Source organism: Cyprinodon tularosa, unplaced genomic scaffold, assembly GCF_016077235.1.
Source record: "Cyprinodon tularosa strain WSP-4 unplaced genomic scaffold, ASM1607723v1 ctg559, whole genome shotgun sequence".
In the NCBI taxonomy this organism is placed as follows: Eukaryota; Metazoa; Chordata; class Actinopteri; order Cyprinodontiformes; family Cyprinodontidae; genus Cyprinodon; species Cyprinodon tularosa.
The window spans coordinates 306,054-328,648 of record NW_024039295.1 but is presented as its reverse complement, the minus strand read 5'-3'; the positions used below and the strand labels follow the sequence as shown (position 1 = coordinate 328,648).

The 22,595-nt window shown below is 37.0% G+C and overlaps 1 protein-coding gene across 1 annotated transcript; it reads right to left on the bottom strand.

Moving 5' to 3' along the window:
* Positions 1–2,301: 2,301 nt before the first annotated feature.
* Positions 2,302–19,184, bottom strand: zgc:123217 (uncharacterized protein LOC641414 homolog). Its single transcript, XM_038305451.1, has 6 exons — positions 19,050–19,184; positions 18,416–18,430; positions 18,161–18,323; positions 5,578–5,846; positions 5,334–5,479; positions 2,302–3,276 (listed from the first exon to the last, which is right to left on the bottom strand). Exons 1-6 carry the CDS (start codon positions 19,102–19,104, stop codon positions 2,965–2,967), a joined length of 960 nt encoding a protein of 319 aa, XP_038161379.1. The 5' UTR covers positions 19,105–19,184; the 3' UTR covers positions 2,302–2,964.
* Between the last annotated feature and the right edge of the window lie 3,411 nt (positions 19,185–22,595).

The following is a 22,595-nucleotide window of genomic DNA, read 5'->3' as shown; positions in this document are numbered from 1 at the left end:
AAAAAGCAACATCAAGTCATTATAACACAATGTTATTTGAAGGTGTCTGTCATGTCTGTATGTCTCCTCCATGCTCTGAACCAGAGTGAAACTCTAAAAAATAGAATTCAATGTTTTACAAGTTTATAGTAAGTTCCCTCCTCCATTACTATGTTCCGCAGTAACAAGGGATGTTTATCTGTTGCGAAAATACACAACATCTAACTTAATACCGTTGAGAGGGTGTTTCATCCTGTTTTACTCAGCCTTTTTCCACATACTGAGCTTTGTTGCCGTTTAATTATGCTTTAAACCTATTTAGTTTATTTTAATTTTTTGGTACAATAGAATCTTAAAATCTAGGTTTGACAAAAAATTGATAAAAACCTTTTAGACCACTTACATATCATATATTAATTGTTTAACATAGTCTTACTCAGCTCTATAAAACTAAGTCATAATGTTAATAGTAATGTAAACGAAACATTGGCTGTTTAAATTTTAAAATATGATTTTTGTTTTCAACTGAATTTGATTTAAATGAGGTTAAACAAAACCCAATACTGAAACTGTTAAACATATCTTTCCTTATCTGTCCCGTTTGTGATAAATTTATCTCAGATGTTCGAACATAGAGTGATATCATGGGGATCTCAATTATTTTAAAGGTAAAAGTAAAAAAATACAATCTCTTAATCTTAAGAGATTAAGATTAAGAGAACCGACAAATTACAGCTGACACAACCCGATGTCATTGTGTTTCTTAGCATTTTTTGTACCATTTCTAACTAAATAGTAGTAAATTGATATAGATTAAACTCTACTTTGTGTTACTGCAATTAGATGAAAGCTGACAAAAGCCCTAATTAATAATATAGTTGTTACTACATTTTACTTAATAGTCATCAGGACGTAAACCTCATAAAATAGGAACTGGTCCCAAAACACTACTATAAAATAAAAACAAATAAAAAACCATCTTTAATGTACCACAAAATTAGGGTGGGGTTGTTTCATGTGACTAAATGCATGAGCAGCAAGCGGAAGAAGGGTTAGGCTATTTGCTTAATAACAGATGTTTCTTTTTGTATCACTATGGTTAATAATCTCTTCGGCTTTCTGAGCCTTCTTTTCAGGAACTTTTTTACCAAAAAAATTCTTTCGATTGTCACTATATCTATGCAGCTAAACATTTTTGGTTTAGCCGGACAGTTTGCTACACAAACACAAGAGCCTACCATATGTTTGCTAAAATGTTCAGAGAGACAGTCTTGTTTGATGAAAACTAGTATTTGAAGACTAAAACATTCTTTATAAAGAACTATTATCTTATGAAGAAATGAGAACTAAACTCATTTTCAGCATGTTCTATAATATATAAATTCACATACCTTCAAAAAGAGAGATGGACAATATAAAAGTGATTTCTTTAAGATTTCAATAACATATGATATTGCAAAAAGCCCTGGTGCACCTAATAAATACAGATTGAAATATGGATTTTGTTAAAAATAGTATTTGTAAAATTCCTTGTTGACCCATGAAGTTTGTAAGGTTTTATTTTCCTTAGGATACACAAGAAACCAGCTCCATGCACATCTATTGCTATTGCATGCAACCATAAGATTGGTTCTCATTTTCTCTTAGATAACATTTGTTCTGCTTTGGCTTAGATGTTTCTTTTACTTATTTCTGTGACATTTAATGAGTTCCTCTAATTTAATTGCTACAGAGTGGTGTGCAGGAAATCACCCCTGATCAGGTTCTTCCCCTCACTCACAGCAAAACCTGTAAAATTATTGAGCATACTTTAAAACTTGAAAATGTCAGTTTTGTTGGTGTTATGCAGTTTATATACCAGACCTTGAGATCAGTTATTTTTTGTGTGTTCATGGCCTGAACATGTACTCTATTGTGTCCAGCTTGTGTCTAAAATCGGTCTGAGCGTCATTTTAAGGCTGGGCCTCCGGTCCACTTAGGACGTGCAGGCAGACAGCTGCACCACTTTGACATAGTTGACATACTTTACTCTCTGATGTTGAGCGTGCATAGTGACACTTTTTCTCCAACCTGTTTGCTGTTTGCTGCTATAAAATATATGAATCTTATTGCAGTTGCATTATTTCATTTACAACTTATGAGGGATTTATTCAGTAAGTAAAAACTCCTGCATGAGGGAAAACTCTTTATTAGCATTACAGCAATCAAAAACAGCTTTTTATTTATTTCCTGGAATTTTTGATGATTTATCTTTGGTGGTGATATCCATGGCTTGGAGATGGAAGGCCTTTTAACTTCTAGAATCAACTTTTGACTTGGTGGTACAATCCAAGATTTTAATATCAATTTCAGTAGAAACAATGATGTAATGTCAATGTCAATGAAATTCTAAAACCACTTGCACATAAATCTGACAGCTTTATAAAGGGTTATAGGCTTTATTATTCATTAATACACAGTAAACTTATCTTTTCGCATTTCATAGTTGTCATGATTCTGTTTCTCTGATCCACGTTCACCATTTTGGTGAACAGTTCTGTGTCATTTCAATTAGCTGGGCTGTTATGTTTTGTAATTTCCAGATAATCTGGGTTTGGTCATGTTCCATTTTCCTTTATTGTGTGTTTTTGTGTTTACTCTATTTAGTCATTGTCCACAGCTGTCAACCCTAAGTCACCTCTACCCATCCCTGATGTAAGTCATACTTAGTCAGATCATCCTTTCAAATCCTCTGAGTTTTCTATGATCATGTGCCACCCATTTGTTTCAGAAGCTTTTCCATGTGCCTCAACATTTTCAAAATTTTGTTAAACATTTTCAATAACCTTCATGTTACCCGCCTGCAATGGTTGGTTTCTTCCAAGACCATTAAACAGTAAAAATCATTCTAAAATTCACCTCTGACAAACATTAATTATGGTCCAATATAATTATTTTGCTACCTGATTAAAAAAAAAAAACAGCAAAAATTTCAGAAATAGGTTTCTAGTGAGTAAGATATAAATGTATCCCTGTTGCAAGGATCAAAGAAGAGAGCTCTGCAAGTACTTTGCTTGAGTCTCCGGTGGCAGAGGTAGAACACGTAAAATTGCTATCTGCATCAGTGCCATTAGAGGTGAAGGTCACAAAGTCAGCTGTGGTCCCACTGATCTGATCTGTGATCCACGACTGAAACTCAGAGACCCGAGCGTAGACTTCAGGAAACGAGCCAGTAGCACAGGGTATCCCGAAACTTGTGATACCAGCCTGGATCCACCTGGAATTCTGTTTGCATTGCAGAGGCCCGCCGGAGTCTCCCTGATACAGCAGAATAGTTCAGTGTTTAATACAAACAATATGGAGTCGTGCAAAAACCTTACACATTTTGTCATGTTACAACTTTTAACCACCAGCTTCACTGAACGGGAGTGTAAGGATGAATAAGAGCAATAGACTACAGTAACTCTGGGGGAGCTGCAGGGATTCATAGCTCAGGTGGGAGAATCTGCTACTTTTACAAGGAACAAATAAAGCTTCTATGTGACAGTGGTAAAATAAAAACAAAAAGAAAAGAAAAGACAACGAAAAAAAAGCTATTATTAAAAACCAAAAAATAAATCAATAAATTTAATTTGTAATTTATCACAATCAAGGATATGGGTCGGGTAAAGGATATTTTAAACATATGAGAAAAGGTGCACTAAAAATATTTGTCTGCCAAAACTTTAAAAATACAAGGAAGGTTAAATGTGATGTGGGAAATAGATGGATCCAAAATCAAGACAACATAACAGGGATCAAGTTGCAAGAAGTTGCAGCCTATTGTTGGTTTTTGGGTTGTTGTTTTTTTAACCATTGCATTTGAGTTTCAGACCATTGCCCTGAAGACTTCCTGCTCTAACTAATGGCATTTCAGTACCCTGGATTATCCCACCTGTTCCTGCCCTCTGAACACTGTCTAGCAAACCTTTCCAGCTTTTCCTTTCTTGACATTCCCTGTTTTTTCTCCGAAGCGAGCAGGCTGAAGACAGATAGGGTTGCGTCTTTCTAAATCTTTTTCAATGTCCAAAACAGAACAACTCCCGGAAAAGTATTCACCATCAGGACTGACCTCATACAGGTTGGTGGTTTTTGTCTTGGGTCAAAAGGTTGGTGGTTTTTGTCTTGGGTCCTTGTAAATAAGTTCACACTTTAAAGTACTTGCGACATCCTTTTCTAATTTAAACTCTTTAAAATTTATGTGAACATAAAACTGATAAAATAAAAGCACTTTCAGACCACTATCTTATTTTTTTTTTTACGCTCTTTTATGACGTTGAAAAGGAACCCTTGCACATAAACTGACACGTGTTACAAAAGCTGACAATACAGACAGCTATAGAGAATGTGTTGTTTCCACTGAATCGTTTCCGTCACTATCACAGAGATAGAGCAGCTGTCATCAGATAGAGCACAGCTTTAGGTGTTGGAGCCACTAGCAGAGCAGGCAGCGCCACACAGGAGTAATAGAAACACAAGCAGGTTACGCAGAGCATGATGGAGCAGCAGCCAATGATTTTAGGACTTCACATTAGATTTTCTAAAACACTAAAATAGCATCTCCCACCTTCATTTATAAAATATCAGCCCTTCTGACATAATATCTCCAGTGAATTTACATGTTTCTTGTTTGAGGCAGTCAGCTAAAAAAAATACTGAAATCATAACATGCTGTTCTTGGTGGGACCAGCCCAGCTGTAGAGTAACCTGTTATTTCTATAGCTTTGCTTAAAACAGCGCTTATCCTCTTTACCTGAGAAAAGTCATACAAACTGGTGTCTGAGTATTCCTGCATGCTGTGGTTGAGCAACCTGCCATCTACCTGAACTATTTATAATTGAAGTTCATACAATTAATTATCCTGGAGTTCCCTTTCATTATCGTCAGCTGTCAGGTTGTGAGTAGGTTATATGCCCACTTTGGTCATGATTGTCTTTTACTTTGTCTTTGATCACAATGATGTGTAAAATAACTACCTATTTTTTCCACATTATTGAGCTTTTGTTCCGTTTTTATTTGTTCTGTTTAATGAAAAATGTGCCACAGGAACTTTAGCAGCCACTAACCGGTCCTCCCCCCTTGCCGCGTTCCAGGTTTGCTCTTGCAGATGTTTTTCAGATTTATGAATCCTGTGATTTATCAATTGTGTCTGGCTGAATTTTCATATCCTTAATCCCATTCACTGAAGCTTTTTGTTGGTTTATCAAAGGAAATACTGATAGTTATAGATGTTGTAACGTGTCAAAATGTGAATGTTTTCAGCAGAGGGTGTATTTGTGGATCAGCTAAGCTAAATATTCCTTATTTAGATGTTTTTACTTTGTTAGTGTTTTTACCTGACATGCTCCTTTATTTTCTTGCCCAGCACAAATCATTCTGTCTGTGATATTTGCATCTGTTGGTATATAACTGCAGGCGCACTGATTGTTTCCAATGACAGGAACCTGAACCTCTTGTAGTTTCTCAGATGCTGGCAAGGACTCTGAGGGTGAAAGTGAGAAAGTCGGGTTTATGGGATACAAAAAAAAAAAAAAAACTACAGATGTAGTTTAGATACAAAACTCTACGCAGGTTTCTCACCATTGCTTGCTAGTTTTCCCCAGCCAGTAATCCAGCATGAAGTGGCGTTGAAGAACTGACTGGTGTTACTGGCGAGGCAGACGGGTTGGATGAAGTTGTTGAAAGTGACCAGGGTGCTAAGCTTCATCAAGGCGATGTCATTGTTATACAATGTGCTGTTGTAGTTTGGATGGACGATGATCTGGGACACACTCTTTGCAACCTCGTTACTATTAAGACCGAGCTGAGTCTCTCTTCCGAGGTACACCATCCAACTCCCCACATTTTGTCTGCATTTAGAGAAATGTTCCATGAAATCAAGCAACAATAAAAACATGTTTATAGGTACATAATTATATTACCCTGTTTTGTTTTCTTACTTGTTCTTTCCAAACCAACTTACCTGAACTGTAGCTTCATGTGCACCCAAATGCTTGTTATGCAAACTAAATTTGATTTGTGAGCTCAAGTGGTTCATGCAGAAACACATTAACATTTTTTTTTTACTGATGCAAGAATTAGAAAACAATCAAACAAACCACAATGTTAAAACGAAAATTACTAGATGCAACATTATAGCATTCTTCAAGGATCAGCAGTTTTTTTTTTATTATTATTCAATAGATAATTGGTATATAAATATCCAGTGACCTTTACCAAAATGCAAACTAGGGTACACCCATTATGAAACCAAGAGTGAGCAATGGCCTGCACTTTTTGCTTTATATTATTAATCATGTTGTCTAAATATGAGAGATCCTATGTGGTTTTAAGTCTACAGTGGCTAACAGGTCCCCTGCCTACAGAAATCACACTTGTTTTCTGTTTTCATCAAAACTTTGTTAGTTAATTGTTTGGCAAGTTTAAAAGGAAAAATAATCTTTCTATGTCTAGCATTATTGGTCTTATTTTAGCTTGTTTGTTGTTTGTGTTTTTTTTTACATCAGCTCCTCCTGCTTCTCTTCCTTATTCCTAAACCTAGCTGAAGGGTTGCAGATAGATGGCAACATGGCTTTAGTCCAGTAATACAGATTTAAATAGAGACCAGGACCAAACAGGTCAATCAACACCATAAACACACCTTAGTTCTTGGGTCCACTGATTGCAGCTCTGCTAAAAAAGCCTCAGCATGCAACAAATTAAACTTAATCATAAAATGGAAAGGTTGCTCAGTGGCGCGGTGGGTAGCACTGCTGCCTTACAGCAAGAAGGTTCCAGGTTAGATTCCCTGCCCGGGGTCTTTCTGCATGGAGTTTGCATGTTCTCCCTGAGCATACATGGGATCTCTCTGGGTACTCCTGCTTCCTTCCACAGTCCAAAAACATGACTGTTGGGTTAATTGGCTTATCTAAATTCTCCTTAGGTGTGAGGGTGTGCATGAATGGTTGTTTGTCCTATTTGTCTCTGTGTTGCCCTGTGATGGACTGGTGACCTGCCAGGGTGGACCCGTTGACAGCTAGAGATAGGCACCGGCACCCCTCGTGACCCCAGCTGGGATAAAGTGTGACAGAAAAAGGATGGATGGATATAAAATGGAATCCCCTGAAAAAGTGTCTATTTCTGAAGTCATGGATGGTAATTATAAACTTTAAAGGTAAAAGGGTGATTGGGATCTGCAGATATGTCAGCTGCCCTTTTCCTGACCCTAAATAAAACATGTACCGTATTTTCACGACTATAATGCGCACATAAACGTCTTTTTTTCCCCTCAAAATGTGCGGTGCGCCCTTTGGTGCGGTGCGCCCTATGTGTGTTGTAACTGACTTTTGAGACGACCTCATTGAGGAGATGATGAAAGAGTGGCTGAATGTAAGGAGACCAGGTGTTTTTTTTTCCACTCATCACCACACCATCATTGTTAATCTGACTCCATGCGTGCCCATCTCACAGCTGATGTGAAAAACATGGTGAAACAAATTAATGCTGTGCTCACTGTGAACCGGACGCAGCAGGTGCAGCAGAAGCAGCGAGTTTACATGCAAAGTCAACGCTTGACGAGCGTATAGACGCAGCAAAAGGTCCCGCAGCGCGTTTTGAGCAGCAGGCGCAGCGCGTCGGGAGCGCACCACCAACGTGCTGCGCCTGCTCGAGATGGAAAAATTGAAGTTTTGCTGCTGGAAGCGCCGCATCAACGAATCAGAGAAGCTGATCTGGGAGCTGGCTGTGAGACGACACATCGCTTTGATGACATATGATATTAAAGCAAATGAAAGGGCTGGATGGATGAGGAGATGATGAAAGCGTGGCTGAGGCAGGTGTATGTGAGGAGACCAGGTGGTTTTTTCCACGCATCACCATCGCTTTTAATATGTGACTCCATGCGTGCCCATCTCACAGCCAATGTGAAAAACATGGTGAAAAAAACTAAACGCTGTGCTCGCCATTATCTCGGGGGTCTGACAAAGGAACTTCCACCGCTCGACATCGGTGTGAACCGGCCGTTCAAAGTAAGGCTGCGAGCGGCGTGGGAGCGATGGATGACAGACGGAGACCACAGTTTCACGATAAGTGGAAGGCAGCGCCGGGCAAGTTACGCCACCGTTTGCAGATGGATTGTAGATGCTTGGACTAACGTGTCTGCTGGCTCTGTTGTTCAAGCTTTCGCAAAAGCCGGCATTATTTCTGAGGAGCCGCCCGGCACGGAAAGTGACTCTGACAGCGAAGAAGGGGAAATTGGCATATCTGATTTAGCACAGCTGTTTAATTCAGAAACAGAGGATGATGACTTTGATGGGTTTGATTAATACTTTGTAATAAATACATGAATAAAGCACAAACATACTCAGTTTTGCTCCCGCTCTATTTTTCTACCTGAAAACTTAATTCAACAGCAGCCTCTGGGCCGGGTCTCCTCCGGGTTCACCTCGGCGACTGGCAGGTGTTTTTCATCTAAATAATCTAAATCTTGCAGCTATATTTGCTGTGATCAGTGGGAATAAAGTAGTTTTAATGTGTTTTGAAGTGAGAAAGTCCACCTGAAAACTTAATGATTGCAGTCAGTTCATCCAGATTATCTATTTCTGTCGGAGGCGCTCAGACCCCCACATACCAGCGGTGCACCAACAGTAGAAATCCCTTCATCAGCAGCCTCTAGGCCGGGTAGCCTCCGGGTTCACCGCTGTGGCTGGCAGGTGTTTTTCCTCTAAATAATTTAAACTGCAGGCACCAGGATACCGGTAATAAAAGCGAACATATTCCGTCGGCAGGTTTCAGGATTTTAAGTTAATTTAGGAGTGACCACAGCGCTCTGTCATCTGCGATGTGTCTGTCTCATGGCCAGCTCCCAGGTTTGATTAATACTTTGTAATAAATACATGAATAAAGCACAATCATACTCAGTTTTGGGCCCGCTGTATTTTTAAATACGCAGTAGAGGTATTTAAAGGTAGTAGAGGACATGTACCTGTATATAAAAAACGCGCCCTATTATGAGGTGCCCCCAGGGACATAAATCAGAATTAACTTGCATATACACATATTAAATTACACTCTTCCATATAATATACTGAAAACCTCACACAAACACTAGCAAAAAGCTCTCACATAAACTAGTGAAAACATTTACCTCTTCTATAATCTACTCAAAAGCTCTCATACAAAGTAGTGAGATCTGTTCATATAAACTGGTGAAAAGCTTTACCTTTCATACACACTACTAGAAAGCTTTCATATACACTATTAAAAAGCTCTCATATACACTACTAGAACGCTCTCATATACACTACTAGAACGCTCTCATATACACTATTAGAAAGCTCTCATATACACTATTAGAAAGCTCTCATATACACTACTAGAACGCTCTCATATACACTATTAGAACGCTCTCATATACACTATTAGAAAGCTCTCATATACACTACTAGAATGCTCTCATATACACTATTAGAAAGCTCTCATATACACTACTAGAAAGCTCTCATATACACTGCTAGAACGCTCTCATATACACTACTAGAACGCTCTCATACACGCTACTAGAAAGCTCTCATACATGCTACTAGAAAGCTCTCATATACACTACTAGAAGGCTCTCATACACGCTACTAGAAAGCTCTCATACACACTACTGAAAAGCTATTAGCGGATTTCAGTTGAAACGGAAGGTGTTTCAGTGAAACAGGAAGGACACCGGAAGTTGTTTTAAACGGAGGTCATTCTGGCTAGCTCCGTACATTTTGTGCTATCTCCGGCCGAAATTGTATCAAATAAAATTCTTGATTCATGCTCAGCTATCCGCTAAACAACTCACAGAAGCATGGGCATTACTCGACTTTATTTTTTATGTTTTTGCTTCAACAGAGATCCTTTTCCGGTGTTGTGCGAAATTCTGTTCCCATGTGAAAATCTGTTCCACCTGTGTCGGGAGCGCGCCGCGCATTGCAGCCACATAAGCGGATCTGATCATTTCCCAGGCCTTTCGGATCATTTCTTGGTTAAATAAAAAGTCGTAAAATTATACAAGGTTGAGACATTTAGTTTAATCAGCCGCTGTTGTTTACAAAATTGTAAAATAAAAAAAATGAATGCGGTTTTCTTATGCTGTTTTGTGTTGTTATTTTAAACGCCAAGAGAATCAGTCTCTTTCCAAGTTTTTTCACTTCAGCCTGACAGACATAAAAGTCAAGTCACCAAATACCAAATTTGTATTTATAATTTTTTATTACTGATATAAGATGATGGGAAGTGCCTGATAGCAGTTCCATAATATGGAAACAAATTAATTTAGCTGCAAATCTTAAACTGTGTTTATTCCTCTCTTCATCAACAACAAACCATCTGGATTCGGTGATATTTGAGCAATGTTTGCCTAAATTAAAGGAGGGGGACCATATATTTTAGCTTTCTAATAGTGTGTATGAAAGCTTTCCAGTAGTGTGTTTGAGAGCTTTCTAGTAGCGTGTATGAGAGCGTTCTAGTAGTGTATATGAGAGCCTTCTAGTAGTGTATATGAGAGCGTTCTAATAGTGTATATGAGAGCTTTCTAATAGTGTATATGAGAGCTTTCTAGTAGTGTATATGAGAGCGTTCTAATAGTGTATATGAGAGCATTCTAGTAGTGTATATGAGAGCTTTCTAATAGTGTATATGAGAGCGTTCTAATAGTGTATATGAGAGCGTTCTAGTAGTGTATATGATAAAGCTTTTCACCAGTTTATATGAACAGTTCTCACTACTTTGTATGAGAGCTTTTGAGTAGATTATATAAGAGGTAAATGTTTTCACTAGTTTATGTGAGAGCTTTTTACTAGTGTTTGTGTGAGGTTTTCAGTATATTATATGGAAGAGTGTAATTTAATATGTGTATATGCAAGTTAATTCTGATTTATGTCCCTGGGGGCACCTCATACCCTATAGTCCGGTGCGCCTTATGTGTGTGTTAAATACAGAAATGGCACACATAACTGAGACTGCGCCTTTTAGTATGGTGTGCCTTATGGTCGTGAAAATACGGTAAAAACATAAAATCCTTTGTAACATATAAATAAAAACCAGAAAAACAATGAAAATCAACAATTTTTACATTATGTTGCAGTGTATTCTGGCTTGGATATGTTTAAACATATCATTTCTTATTATTATACAGATCTAAAGAAATATATTTTAGTTTTCTGTGCATACAAAAAATAAGGTTACAAAGTTTAAGCAATTGTCCTTTTTCTCTCCAAGTATCAAATGAGATGGTGGTTTTGTGCAATCTATTTTATTATAATAGTTTTTTTTTTTTTTTTAAGAGAATAACTTTTTTTAAACTCATATTGGTTCTTCTGAACATAAAATTGGAAAAACTGTGAGCTAGTCAAGAGTGGCATTCATGTAAATAAGGATATTAAACTAGCGATATAAAATGTTCACTTGTTTTTAAACAGTAAGTTAATGAAACATCACACATCATAGAGGGAGATGGTGAAACTCTGAGCCATAGTGCATGACAAAGGATAATTATAAACTCAAATGAGAGAAACTGTAAAAAGTTGATTGAGAAGTAACAGCTTTGTTAACTAACAAATATTACACAATATTTTACACAAAAGCAGAAATAAGGGTGAGAGATAAAACCAGGCTGAACAAACATGATCAAAGCATCCTGCCTGCATCTTTCACAAAGACCCAGCCAGGCTCAAAAAGTGTGGCTGGGAATTACATGAAATGTAATTAACCAATCTGGCCCTATGGGGAGAAGCAATTCCTTCCTAAATGAAATAGCAATAACTGGCATCAAGCTTGTATTGGGTTTTTCATATCTTTGAGTAAGAAATATAAAGTACTCTGATGTTGCACCACAGTAACTGAGTCATTCATGGGTTTATAGCATGTTTGGTCTTTTTGTCCCTATAAGGCTTTGCTGCATCAGAATGCAGCATTTTCATAAAACTTGCAGGTGACATCACTGTGATTGCTTTAGTGTTGGCCTAGTGGTTAGAGCAGTGTACTTGTGCTCTGAGAGGGTTGCAAGTACCCGGTTCAAACCTCAAAGCCTACAGTCTGGGTCCCTGAGCAAGACCCCTAACCCCACACTGCCGCATAATGGCAGCCCACTGCTCCCCAAGGGAATGGGTTAAATGCAGAGGTAAATTTCTCCATCGTGAGATAATAAAATTATTATTAATAAAAAAAGCCAGGAATGAAGATTTCAAATTCTGTCATTTAATTCTCGATCAGGAAACTGACAATCAACCCTGTCTAAATTAAGGAATGTGTGGAAAAACTCAGGAGAAAAAGGGAAGAACTTATCACCTGACCAATGGGAAATGGTCAGCCCTTTAAATCTACAGGGAACACTCATCTCTCAGGACCTAAAATAGACTGTTAACATCAATGCTCTTATGACAGAAGTGTAGCAGTGAATATGCCTTTTAAGGTCAAGGAAAAAATTATAGTTCCTATGAGCTGCTACTGTCTTTTTATAACCGTGTCATTGAAAGTATCATTACTCATGATCACAGTGTGATTTACCAGCTGAAACACAATTGACAAGAAGTTGGTGAGGAAGTCAGACCGCTCAGGACACATCGCCCACACTGACGCATAACTGTTGCTGTTATTTAGACCTTTGGGTAATTGCTTCTGTGTACGGTTATGTTGTTAGGTTTTGTTTATATGAATGTTGTGGTTATACATATAATGCTGCATCAGTCTTGTACAGCTATTTGTCACTTTTGTTTCTATTAGGACCAGAGGCGTGCACAGACTTTTTGAAGGGCAGGGGCAGAAAGAAAAAGAAAAGCACATTTAGCTCGTCCTCACCACTACAGAGGGCACTTTAGCACGCATTTTGACCCCCAAAGCGGACATTTTAGCAAATGTTTTGGCCTATGAGAGGGCACTTTAGTACATGTTTTGGCCCCTGAGTAAACACCTTAGGGGGTAATTTAGTATGTTTTTCAACAATTTGGCAACAAGAGGGACTGTTTTAGATCCACCTGCCTGCATCTGCTCTTGTTTCTGAAGTGTTTATCTTTTCTTAAAAGTCTAAACCAGCAATAATATACCTGAAAATAGACATAGCTAGGAGGACACACAAAGCTAACTATTTTGGCAATACTTTTTTGTACACTTTTTTGTACACCCTTGTTTATAGATGCTGGAGATCGGCCTGTTTTCCAGTGTGGTCCTGTTTCTCTGACCGTGACTGGCTGAATGTACTCTCTTCGTCCTCTGGCATGGGAGCTGGCTCGGAGCTCGTCTGCCTGGCTGTGTGTTTCCTGGACTGCTTTTTGTGTCTCTGCTTCTGTCTGCTTGAACCCCAGTCGGCCTCAGCAGATGGCCGCTCACACTTAGCCTTGTTCTGCTGGAGGTTTCTTCCTGTTAAAAGGGAGTTTTTCCTCTCCACTGTCGCTACAAGCATGCTTAGTGTGAGGGATTGTATTTGAGTCAATGAGTCAATGCAATCAACTGGTTTTCCTTAGATAGAAAACTCTTAATCGATTTGACTGTATGATCTGGTTGAACTGTAAAGTGCCTTGAGATGACATGTGTTGTGAATTTGGCGCTATATAGATAAACTGAATTGAATTGAATACATATGTTAGTAAAATGGGGCTAAAGCCACAGTTTAGTTCTCCAAATATGGACAACTCTATCGCTGATCCACTGCAGTATCTGCTCAATGTTTTTAACCCCTTGAACCCAAAGGGTCTTAGGAGCAAATTCTGCCTGAAATACAATTACAGCTACCAAGCTATAAATTGGAAATGCAATTGTTTTTTTTGTTTGTTTGTTTGACAGAAAGGCATTGAGGAAGCATTATTTTACCATTATTTTAAGTGTAACCATTTCTGATTTATATATGATTAAAAAAAGAAAAAATAGAAAGATATTTAGCCTTGCCAAAATATTTTTTCCAAAATAAACACTGAAAAACACCGTGAAACACCATTTGAGACTCTGGATGAACCCTCAGACTTTATAGATCATGCCAATTTGGACTGAATAATTCGAAGCATGTTTTTTCCACAAAGGTTTTAGTGGGCAGTGTGCTAGGCGGAAATATGGCACAGAGCAAAATGTGGCCAAATTGTGCCAAATGCACTTTTTCACTCTTAAAAGGGAATCTGGCCAGACAAAGAGGCTGATTTACATTGTTGTAGATCTTCTGCATAAGCCAACGCCTTTCCTCCATAGATTAAGTTGTTTCATTGAAATTTACCATACACACAATATCACCAAACTGAATAAAAATTAAGAATAACAGAGCAAGCTTATGTAACATATGCCGGTTACATCGCCTGAAATGGTCGAAAAAGGTCGAAGCCTCTAGTTTCCAATGATGCAAGCCATTAGGGGTTGTGGCTAAAAATGAATACCTGCTGTTACATTACTCCCGCAGAGTCAGACATGTCAGGTGAAATTTTTTATTTCATTTTATTTGTTTACACAGCTATAAAACAAAAAGTATTTGTGAAAAAAAATAAGTTTGGAACATGTTTTACGAATTTTAAACCCCCATTTTGAATGGTGTGCGGACACCATGTGACTGTGTTTTGGCCATTTCTATAAATAGATCAACATGAGCAGCTGTCAGATGGGCCAGGTACCGGGCTCAAGGGGTTAAATGTTAAGCCTTTTAATTTAGTTATATTTGGTCCATATCAAGATGTTTGCTGACGAAAATTAATCACACCAAAAATCACATAGGAAGTATTTAACAGTCACAATGTGAACAGGCTTTTTTTTTAAACAATCTAAAGATGGAAACTGCTCTATGTATTTATTTGAGCACCTGTCTTAGAATCATAATTTGAACATCTGAAACATTTCAGTGTGAGAAACACAAACAAAAACGGAAATAAATCTATATAAGGAAGAACTGCATCACTCCAGAGGAACTTCAAGCTGAATATAGAGATTCTAGCACTAAGTCTTCTAAATCATTTATGTCACTGCTGTAACTTACAAAAAAAAAAAGCATCCTTTCTTGATATGGAAGGCTTCAAATGTAATGAGATCATTTCAAAGCACATGTATTTGTCCTTCTGCGATAACACTGTGTTTTTGAAACCGGTTTACAAATGATCACTTCTGTGTTTAAGCCATAAAAAGGTTTCTGATGAATCAGGATATTTCATTTCCTCAAGAAAACCTGAACCGTATAAACATCTCTGGGAAGGTTATTTTAACAGAGTCGATGATGCCAAATAGTTTTGAGCTTCAGGTTTTATTTACAACTTTTATACCTCACCTCTTCCTCCCACACAGCCAATATATATTTTTCCATTACCTTACAAGAGAAAAAAGAATGACAAAATAAACCTTTTACTAAAGCGCAAAAGCATTATTTTAATTTCAAGAGCTGTGAAGCATCTAAGCTGAACTGATGTGAATATAGAGTTTACACGCTTGTGGCCTGACCCGACAATATGCTGTGAAGCCATTGCAGGAAACATTGAAACACATCTGTCCCTTATTTGGCCAGATACCCAGCTGACCACAGCGTTTCAGTTCGATGTTGACACATAAGCTGTTTGTTTCAACACTGAGGAAGTGCTACTTCATTGTTTGAAAATATCTTATCTACAAGGTTTTTGTCAAGTTGAATAATTTAAATATCAAACTTTTTTTCAATAAGTATTACCGGTTTCCGATTATAATTCAGCATATTTTCTCAGAAGGAAATATTTATAGAATTTCCTTAGAAATGAGCATTGTTTTTTCAGATATATCTTCAAGTTGCACACTGCTTTCAAAGTCTTTTGCTTACCATAATCTGTATTTAGTTTTTAAAAGTGTTCCGCACTTTTCCAAATATTGAAAATCGTGAACAAGCTCTAAACCGGTTTGATCTTTGTCGTCAGTCCCTCAACCGCCTGTCTGATGTTAATACCGTCAGCACCCTCCAGGGGCATTTAAACACTTAGAGCACTTGGATTAACTTCTGGTTGCTTTGCTTTTTGTTTGATATTGGCTAATCTGGCCTTCTCTTTTCTGTGCTATCTTTACTTCCCATTTTATTACTATTTCTGAATTTCCCAGTCTCCTGTTGGTTTTTTTTTTTGTTCTGTTTGTCTCCTTCTTGCTGGTTTCTGGTCTGGGTTTAGTTTCTGTTCTGCTATTTAATCACTTTGATTTCTGCTTTCCTTCTTCTATTATTATTTCAATGGATCTTCTTTGTTGATAAACCTAAAATATTTGCATTTGGAAAGTCTCTTCATAAACACCCTTATTTTTTACCCCCTTCCACAGATTTAATGCTCGATTAAGGTCTGGAAGCGAATTCTGAATGTTATGACAAATACAATATTAGAATTACTTTCTGTCAGAACAAATATCTTCTTAACACTATAGTGGTATGAAAACCTTCAGGCTAGACTTCTATTTTTAGAACCAAAAATGATGAAACAGCTTTTAGTTCTTATGCTCCTCCAATGTGGAATAAATTCTCAGAAGACTGTAATAGGGTGGAGAGCCTAAGTTGCTCTTAATCAAGATCAAAAACCTTATTTCTACAGGTTTGAATGTTCTTTTTAAGCATCCTTAGTTTAAATCTGTAGCCTAACTTTGCTCCATCTGCATTTAGAAAATCTGATTTTCTATTTATGTACATACTTTTTTAATTTGTCATTTCAAAGAAATAGCAAAACACAAATAAACTTGCCTTGTCTTGCCTTAAACCAAAATCTGTCAGTGATGTGCATCATTTGTTTTTTTATATATGTATATATTTACTAATATGTCAAAAAACATTATCATCAGTATGATTTCCCGCCATTTAGATTTTATTTAAATTAGTTTATGTGCTAACTTATGTTTTGGGGCATTATTGGTTGACCCCTCTGGTTATGTGTAAAGGATTGTAACCCTGTGGAGGAGTTATGGTCAGTTAATCTGAGGTCATAACTTCATAATGTTGACTGAAAAAATCAAGGATAAAATCTAATCTGTATATACTTGATGTTTTTTCTTTTTTGTGTGTTTATAGCCACAAATTATGTCATTCAACTAACTAGAAAACAGGAGGACAAACCGATGGACAAATCTTAATTGCATGGGTACGGCATGGTAGTTGGTTGAGATGAAATCATAGCCTGTGAGTATGACTTGGCCTGGTGTTGGTTATTTTCTTCCCTGTGTTGTTTTGGCTATTATCTAAAGCAGGGATCTGCAAACACTGCATATGTATGTGGTTCTTCGGGTCTTTCACTGGGGCTCTTGGTAACTAGCCAATATTTGTTACAAGTAAAGGTATAGTGGAGGATTTCCACGAATCTTAGAAAAGACCCGCCCCCGCATGAACATGCACAACCTTGTTCCCGCTCCTAAGAAGAAACGCCTATTAAACATGTTCAAGTGCATGCACGAGCCAATTTCTCCTCGTGCACATTCTGTTTAAAAGTTGTTGTTTGCATCACTCATACAAGCTTAATTTCCAATAGAAGATTTGCAAATTTTCAACCATGTCAGACTCAGTACAGGTAAGTGAAAATGGGGACAAGCACATAGGACGGACTTACGTAAACATATCACCAGAATGATTGAAAATTAGTAGGACCACTTATTTTGATGATCCACCTGAAAAAAGAACATCCTCCACAATACCTTTAATAGAAAAAAGCTAGCTTTAAATTTTTTTTTTTTTTACCAAAGAACAACATTAACAGGAGAGGTATGTTTTAAAATTTTTTAGGTATATTTTTGATAACAGGTTAAAAACTAATAACAGTTTTTAACCAGTTTAGATTACTACTAAGTCATTTTCTATAAAGAAAATCCCATGGAAAAAAATGCAATTAACTTACAAAAATAAATAAAATTATTTATATTTAGATTGAAATCTGAAGGAACATTCCAAAACAGATACTAGGTCACTTATATGGCTCAGAAGAAACCTTTTGTCTCTCAAGTTTATATATAGGTCGCTAGGTCCTGTTCTTACTTAATTCATGCATATTGTTCATAATCTTCTTATGAATCTCATAATTTGTGTTCCTTTTTTTTTACCTTTACTTTTGTTTGATTGATCTCTGTCTCTCTTTTTTTGCTTTAAGCAGCAAGTAGCTCTGAAGGAATTTGAGGGTTTTGTTTGAGCATTGACATGTTCCTGCAACTTTTTGTGAAAAACAAAAAGGAAAAGGGGGAATGACAGAGTGTGATGAGTGGCTCTTACGTTACAATGCAGTGGGCTGCTGTGAGAACCCACTGATTGTTGATGAGGGTCCCTCCACAGATGTGACTAAACCTGAAGTGTAAGCTGACCTGCCAGGGCCAAGCCCCAGCAGTGGCGCCTTCACCACCGACTATCCTTGTGTTCAGCGGTGCAACCCCACAGTCTGACAAACCATAAATATATTTTTATACAATAATTATAGTAATTAGCATCTTCTACGACCTTAAAGAATAGACAAAGAGTGATTCCACTTACCCTGAGCCTTTACCTCTGTAGAAAGACAAAACGTAGAAATTAATAATAACTTGGTGATCATAGTTTATCAAAGTGACCACTTGGGGGCACTACAGTTTGTATTGCTTCCTTTAATTACTCAATCAAATTTCAATTGTACTTAATTGATGTTTCATTATGATAATCTATTTACAATAACAATAAATATATTTTAATTATCATATGTATTAATATTATCACTATTATATAATCAGCTACTTGTGTTACCTTATATTTTAGTGATGATGTATCATTTTTGATGTCAGTTCATCTCTGAATCATTAACAGGCTACTTTTGTGTCTTTTATTCATTTATTTTATAGTTTTCAGTCAAAGTAATAAAAAACAAAAGAATTGTTATTCTGCAAATTTTAAGATTTTTGTAAAATATTCTAACTTCAGTTTTTATTTTTGACTTAACACATTTTCTCTAGTTGAAATTTGACAGGATACAACCCTTTTCGCATTATTCCTTTTCTAAAATGTTGCTTCTAAATAGTTAAGAAAAGAAAATCTCCCGCTTGGTAAAAAAGAAAGTCAAACAAACAGTTTAGATATGTTTCTTTCTAGCAAAACATGCACATAAAGGGTAAGTATAAATGGTAATAAATCTCACCTTGCCAAGAGAGGACTGTGCAAATCAAGAGCACCCACAGAGTTGAGCTCGTCATACTGTTTCCCTCAAAAGCTCCTGGCCTCTGTCTACAAGCCGTCTGTAAAAGATAATATGTAAGTTCATCTCTTCGCTGCTTACATGTAAAAAAGCAAAGAGGAGAAAACTCGCCCTAAACAAACCGGTTCCTCTACATGCCGGTAAGCTTAAACTCGTTGTACAGGGAGTCATGCATTTCCTGAAAATTTGCAAAGAGTTTGGAGGTTAATTATAGAATCCAAGCTGTCTTCAAACAGTTGACATCTCTAAAGCATTCTTTGTGTTCTTTCTTATCTTAACAGCCTTACCTGTTCTTGATATGCAAATCCTTGTTAAAGATGTGAGCGAGTGACATCTCTTAGCTTTGACATTACCTGCAATAAAATATCACAAAGGTTGGTTTGTTGATAGTGCAAACACACATACAGAAACACAAACGCCTAATGCATTTCCTAGACAACATGTTTAAAGGACAAAATGGCACCGCATCCCAACAGGGCTGTGGTGTATTAATAGAAATTAATCTCTGAGGATTTTTTCCAACTCCTTGTTGGATCTACTGAAAGGCTGAGGCAGTTCGGAAGGCTTTAGAGAATCCAACCTGCCACAAGGTGCACCAATGAAATGAATGGAAGTGGCCTACTTTGATGCACTTTAGTGCAAATCTGTTCGAAAATGTATAAGTTTTTTGTAAAAACCAAACTCAACTTTAAAAAATCAAGCTGATTGAAAGTCCATCTGCTCTCCATGACGACTACTGTACATTGCTGTCTTTCAAAATAAGAACCTTTTTGTTTTCGTTTGTTAGAAGAGTTATTCTTATTTTTTATCTTTATTATATTGTGTAGTTGGATGTGTGTATATATCATGTAAAACTGTAATTTGAGCGTGTAACAAAAGTAATTTCCCTCTGGGATTATTAAAGTTTTTCTGATTCTGATTCTGATATGTATATATCTATATTTATATGATCTTGTGTAGTTTGTTGTACCTGGAGCAAGTAACAAAAGTAATTTCCCTGTGGGATTATTAAAGTATGTCTGATTCTGATTCTGATTTGTTTATTCATTCTTTTTTTCTAACCCTAACCCATTCTTGTATAGAGCAACAAACATGACAAAACATTTTTGGCTGTTACAGCATCCTGGAGAGAATTATCAGCAGTGCTGCTGCCATCAACACCCTTGTTTATTGATGCTGGAGATCGGCCTGTTTTCCAGTGTAGTCCTGTTTCTCTGAATGTGACTGGCTGGATGTTCTCTCTTCATCCTCTGACATGGGAGCTGGCTCAGAGCTTGTCTGCCTGGCTTTGTGTTTCCTGGACGGGGCCGCCTTTTGCAGCTGCTTTTTGTATCTCTGCTTCTGTCTCCTTGAACCCCAGTCGGCCTCGGCAGATGGCCGCTCACACTCAGCCTGGTTCTGCTGCAGGTTTCTTCCTGTTAACAGGGAGTTTTTCCTCTCCACTGTCGCTACAAGTATGCTTAGTGTGAGCGATTACATTCAAGTCAATGACTCGATGCAATCAACTGGTTTTCCTTAGATAGAAAACTTGAATCCATTTGACTGTATGATCTAGTAAACTGTATAGTACCTTGAGATGACATGTGTAAACTAAACTGAATTGAATTGTTATATGAAAAAAAAACTACTATTTTGTAAATATCTACCACAGAAGATTTGACATTTTGAAATAACCACAATGCCAATTCTAGTTTAAGTTTTAAAATGAAGCAAAGAAGATTTTTGAAAATAGAATAAATACATTTTAAATGGGCTGCTTAAATGGATCTTATAATACTTATAATGGATCAAAAATATATTTATCTTTCTATTGGAAAGTTAATGCAATTAAATTATTCAGAAGAATTAGCTGGCTCTTTTTCTTTTTTAGCCAAAGTTATGTAGAGCCAATGTCGACTGTCTAAAGGGAAACTTTTTGCTGCTGGGCCGCAGGTTGCTGACCCCTGATGCAACAGTCAAAAAGTCTAACAGGTTGTGATATTTTACCTAAAAAGATTTCACCCCCATATACAGAACTAAAATACAAACACAAAATCAGCATGTAGAGATAGTTAGGTAAGCTCCCCTCTCCTTCCCTCTCACACACAAAATATTCACACAATCTTTCATGCCAGTAAAGCAATCAGTGTCAGACAAAGAAAAAGAAAACCTTTCATCAAATTACAATATGTGTTCTCACATACAGAAAGCAAACAAGTCCATTGAGCACACATTTATCATGTAATGAAAGGCTTTAGTGCCTGATGTTTGTTTCTACACACAAACAGAAAGGGAGTGAGAGCATAAAAGTAGGACAATGTTTTAACCTACTGATAAAGGCACCCTTCTGAATGCCGTGAAAAAGTATTTAACCCTAACAGGTTACTGCTGTCTCAGACATCCCAACATATCTAAATGTAAGTCATAGATAAGCTGGGTAAATACAAAAAGCCATTTTGTAAAATTCCGATCTGAAAAAATCTACCCAAACCAAACTGCAACTATGAGAAAACATACCTGCCTGTCCCTTTAACATATTTCTGCCTGATCTGTGAAAACCTGTTCGACACCATGAAGTAGGCTAAAAGATAAGAGGACCTTAAGCTTCAGTCCAAAAAAAAAAATACAAAAGGAAAAGAATAAGATACAAAGTCACTGAGGGCTATCGGTCCAAACAAGGTTACAAAGAAATTTAAAAGGGACCGACACACAGTCCGAACCAATATCCACACATGGGACAGAGTTTGTTTGTTTGTTTGTTTGTTTGTTTGTTTGTTTGTTTGTTTGTTTGTTTGTTTGTTTAGATCCACAGCAGTAGCTGTTCTTCCTGGGGTCTTAACACTTCTTAAAAGAAATTACATCAGAACCAAAACCTCACGCCACAAGAACAGTTATCTCTCATCCGCTACCAACGTTATCAACGGGGCCCAGAAATCCCCATGACACTGACACTTCCTCTCGCCCTACCTATACAGGACCTAGAAGCTACACCAATGTAGCATCTCTACACCTCCTGCGTTACGTTAATGCACCATCTACTGTGTGTGAGATCAATGAAGTTCAATTATTATTATTATTGTTATTATTATTATTATTACTATGGGCCTGCAGGGGGCCAGTAAGTTTTCATGGGGGCATAGAAAAGCATGCATTAAAAAACAGGGCAAGGGATTCAAATATTTTAAGAGAGCTGCATGAAATGAAATTTCCATTCAATTAGGTTTAATTAAAATTCTGTCTTCCAACTGAAAATATTTATTTTTGGCTTGAATTATTTTAGCATAGCAAAAAACAATTCAAAAAAAGGTTCAATTAATGCTAATATTTGGAATATTAGGTCAATATACATTCATAATTTAGGAATTGTACATATTTGTATTGTAATTTAAGTTAAAATGACAGTTTTCTATAAAATCAGAATTAGAAATAAAGAAAAGCTGATAGATAAGCTGTAAAAAATTTAGTTTTTTTTTTAAGTGTTCTGAAAAAAAACTGGGATCCTATGTCAAT

Excerpts from the sequence above, each read along its gene's own strand:
- zgc:123217 (XM_038305451.1), bottom strand. The coding sequence starts at position 19,104 with ATGACGAGCTCAACTCTGTGGGTGCTCTTGATTTGCACAGTCCTCTCT. Across the intron at positions 5,847-18,160 it reads GCAGCCCACTGCATTGTAAC|ACAAAATGTGGGGAGTTGGA; the intron begins GTAAGAGCCACT and ends CTCTAAATGCAG. Across the intron at positions 5,480-5,577 it reads GGGAAAACTAGCAAGCAATG|AGTCCTTGCCAGCATCTGAG; the intron begins GTGAGAAACCTG and ends TTTCACCCTCAG.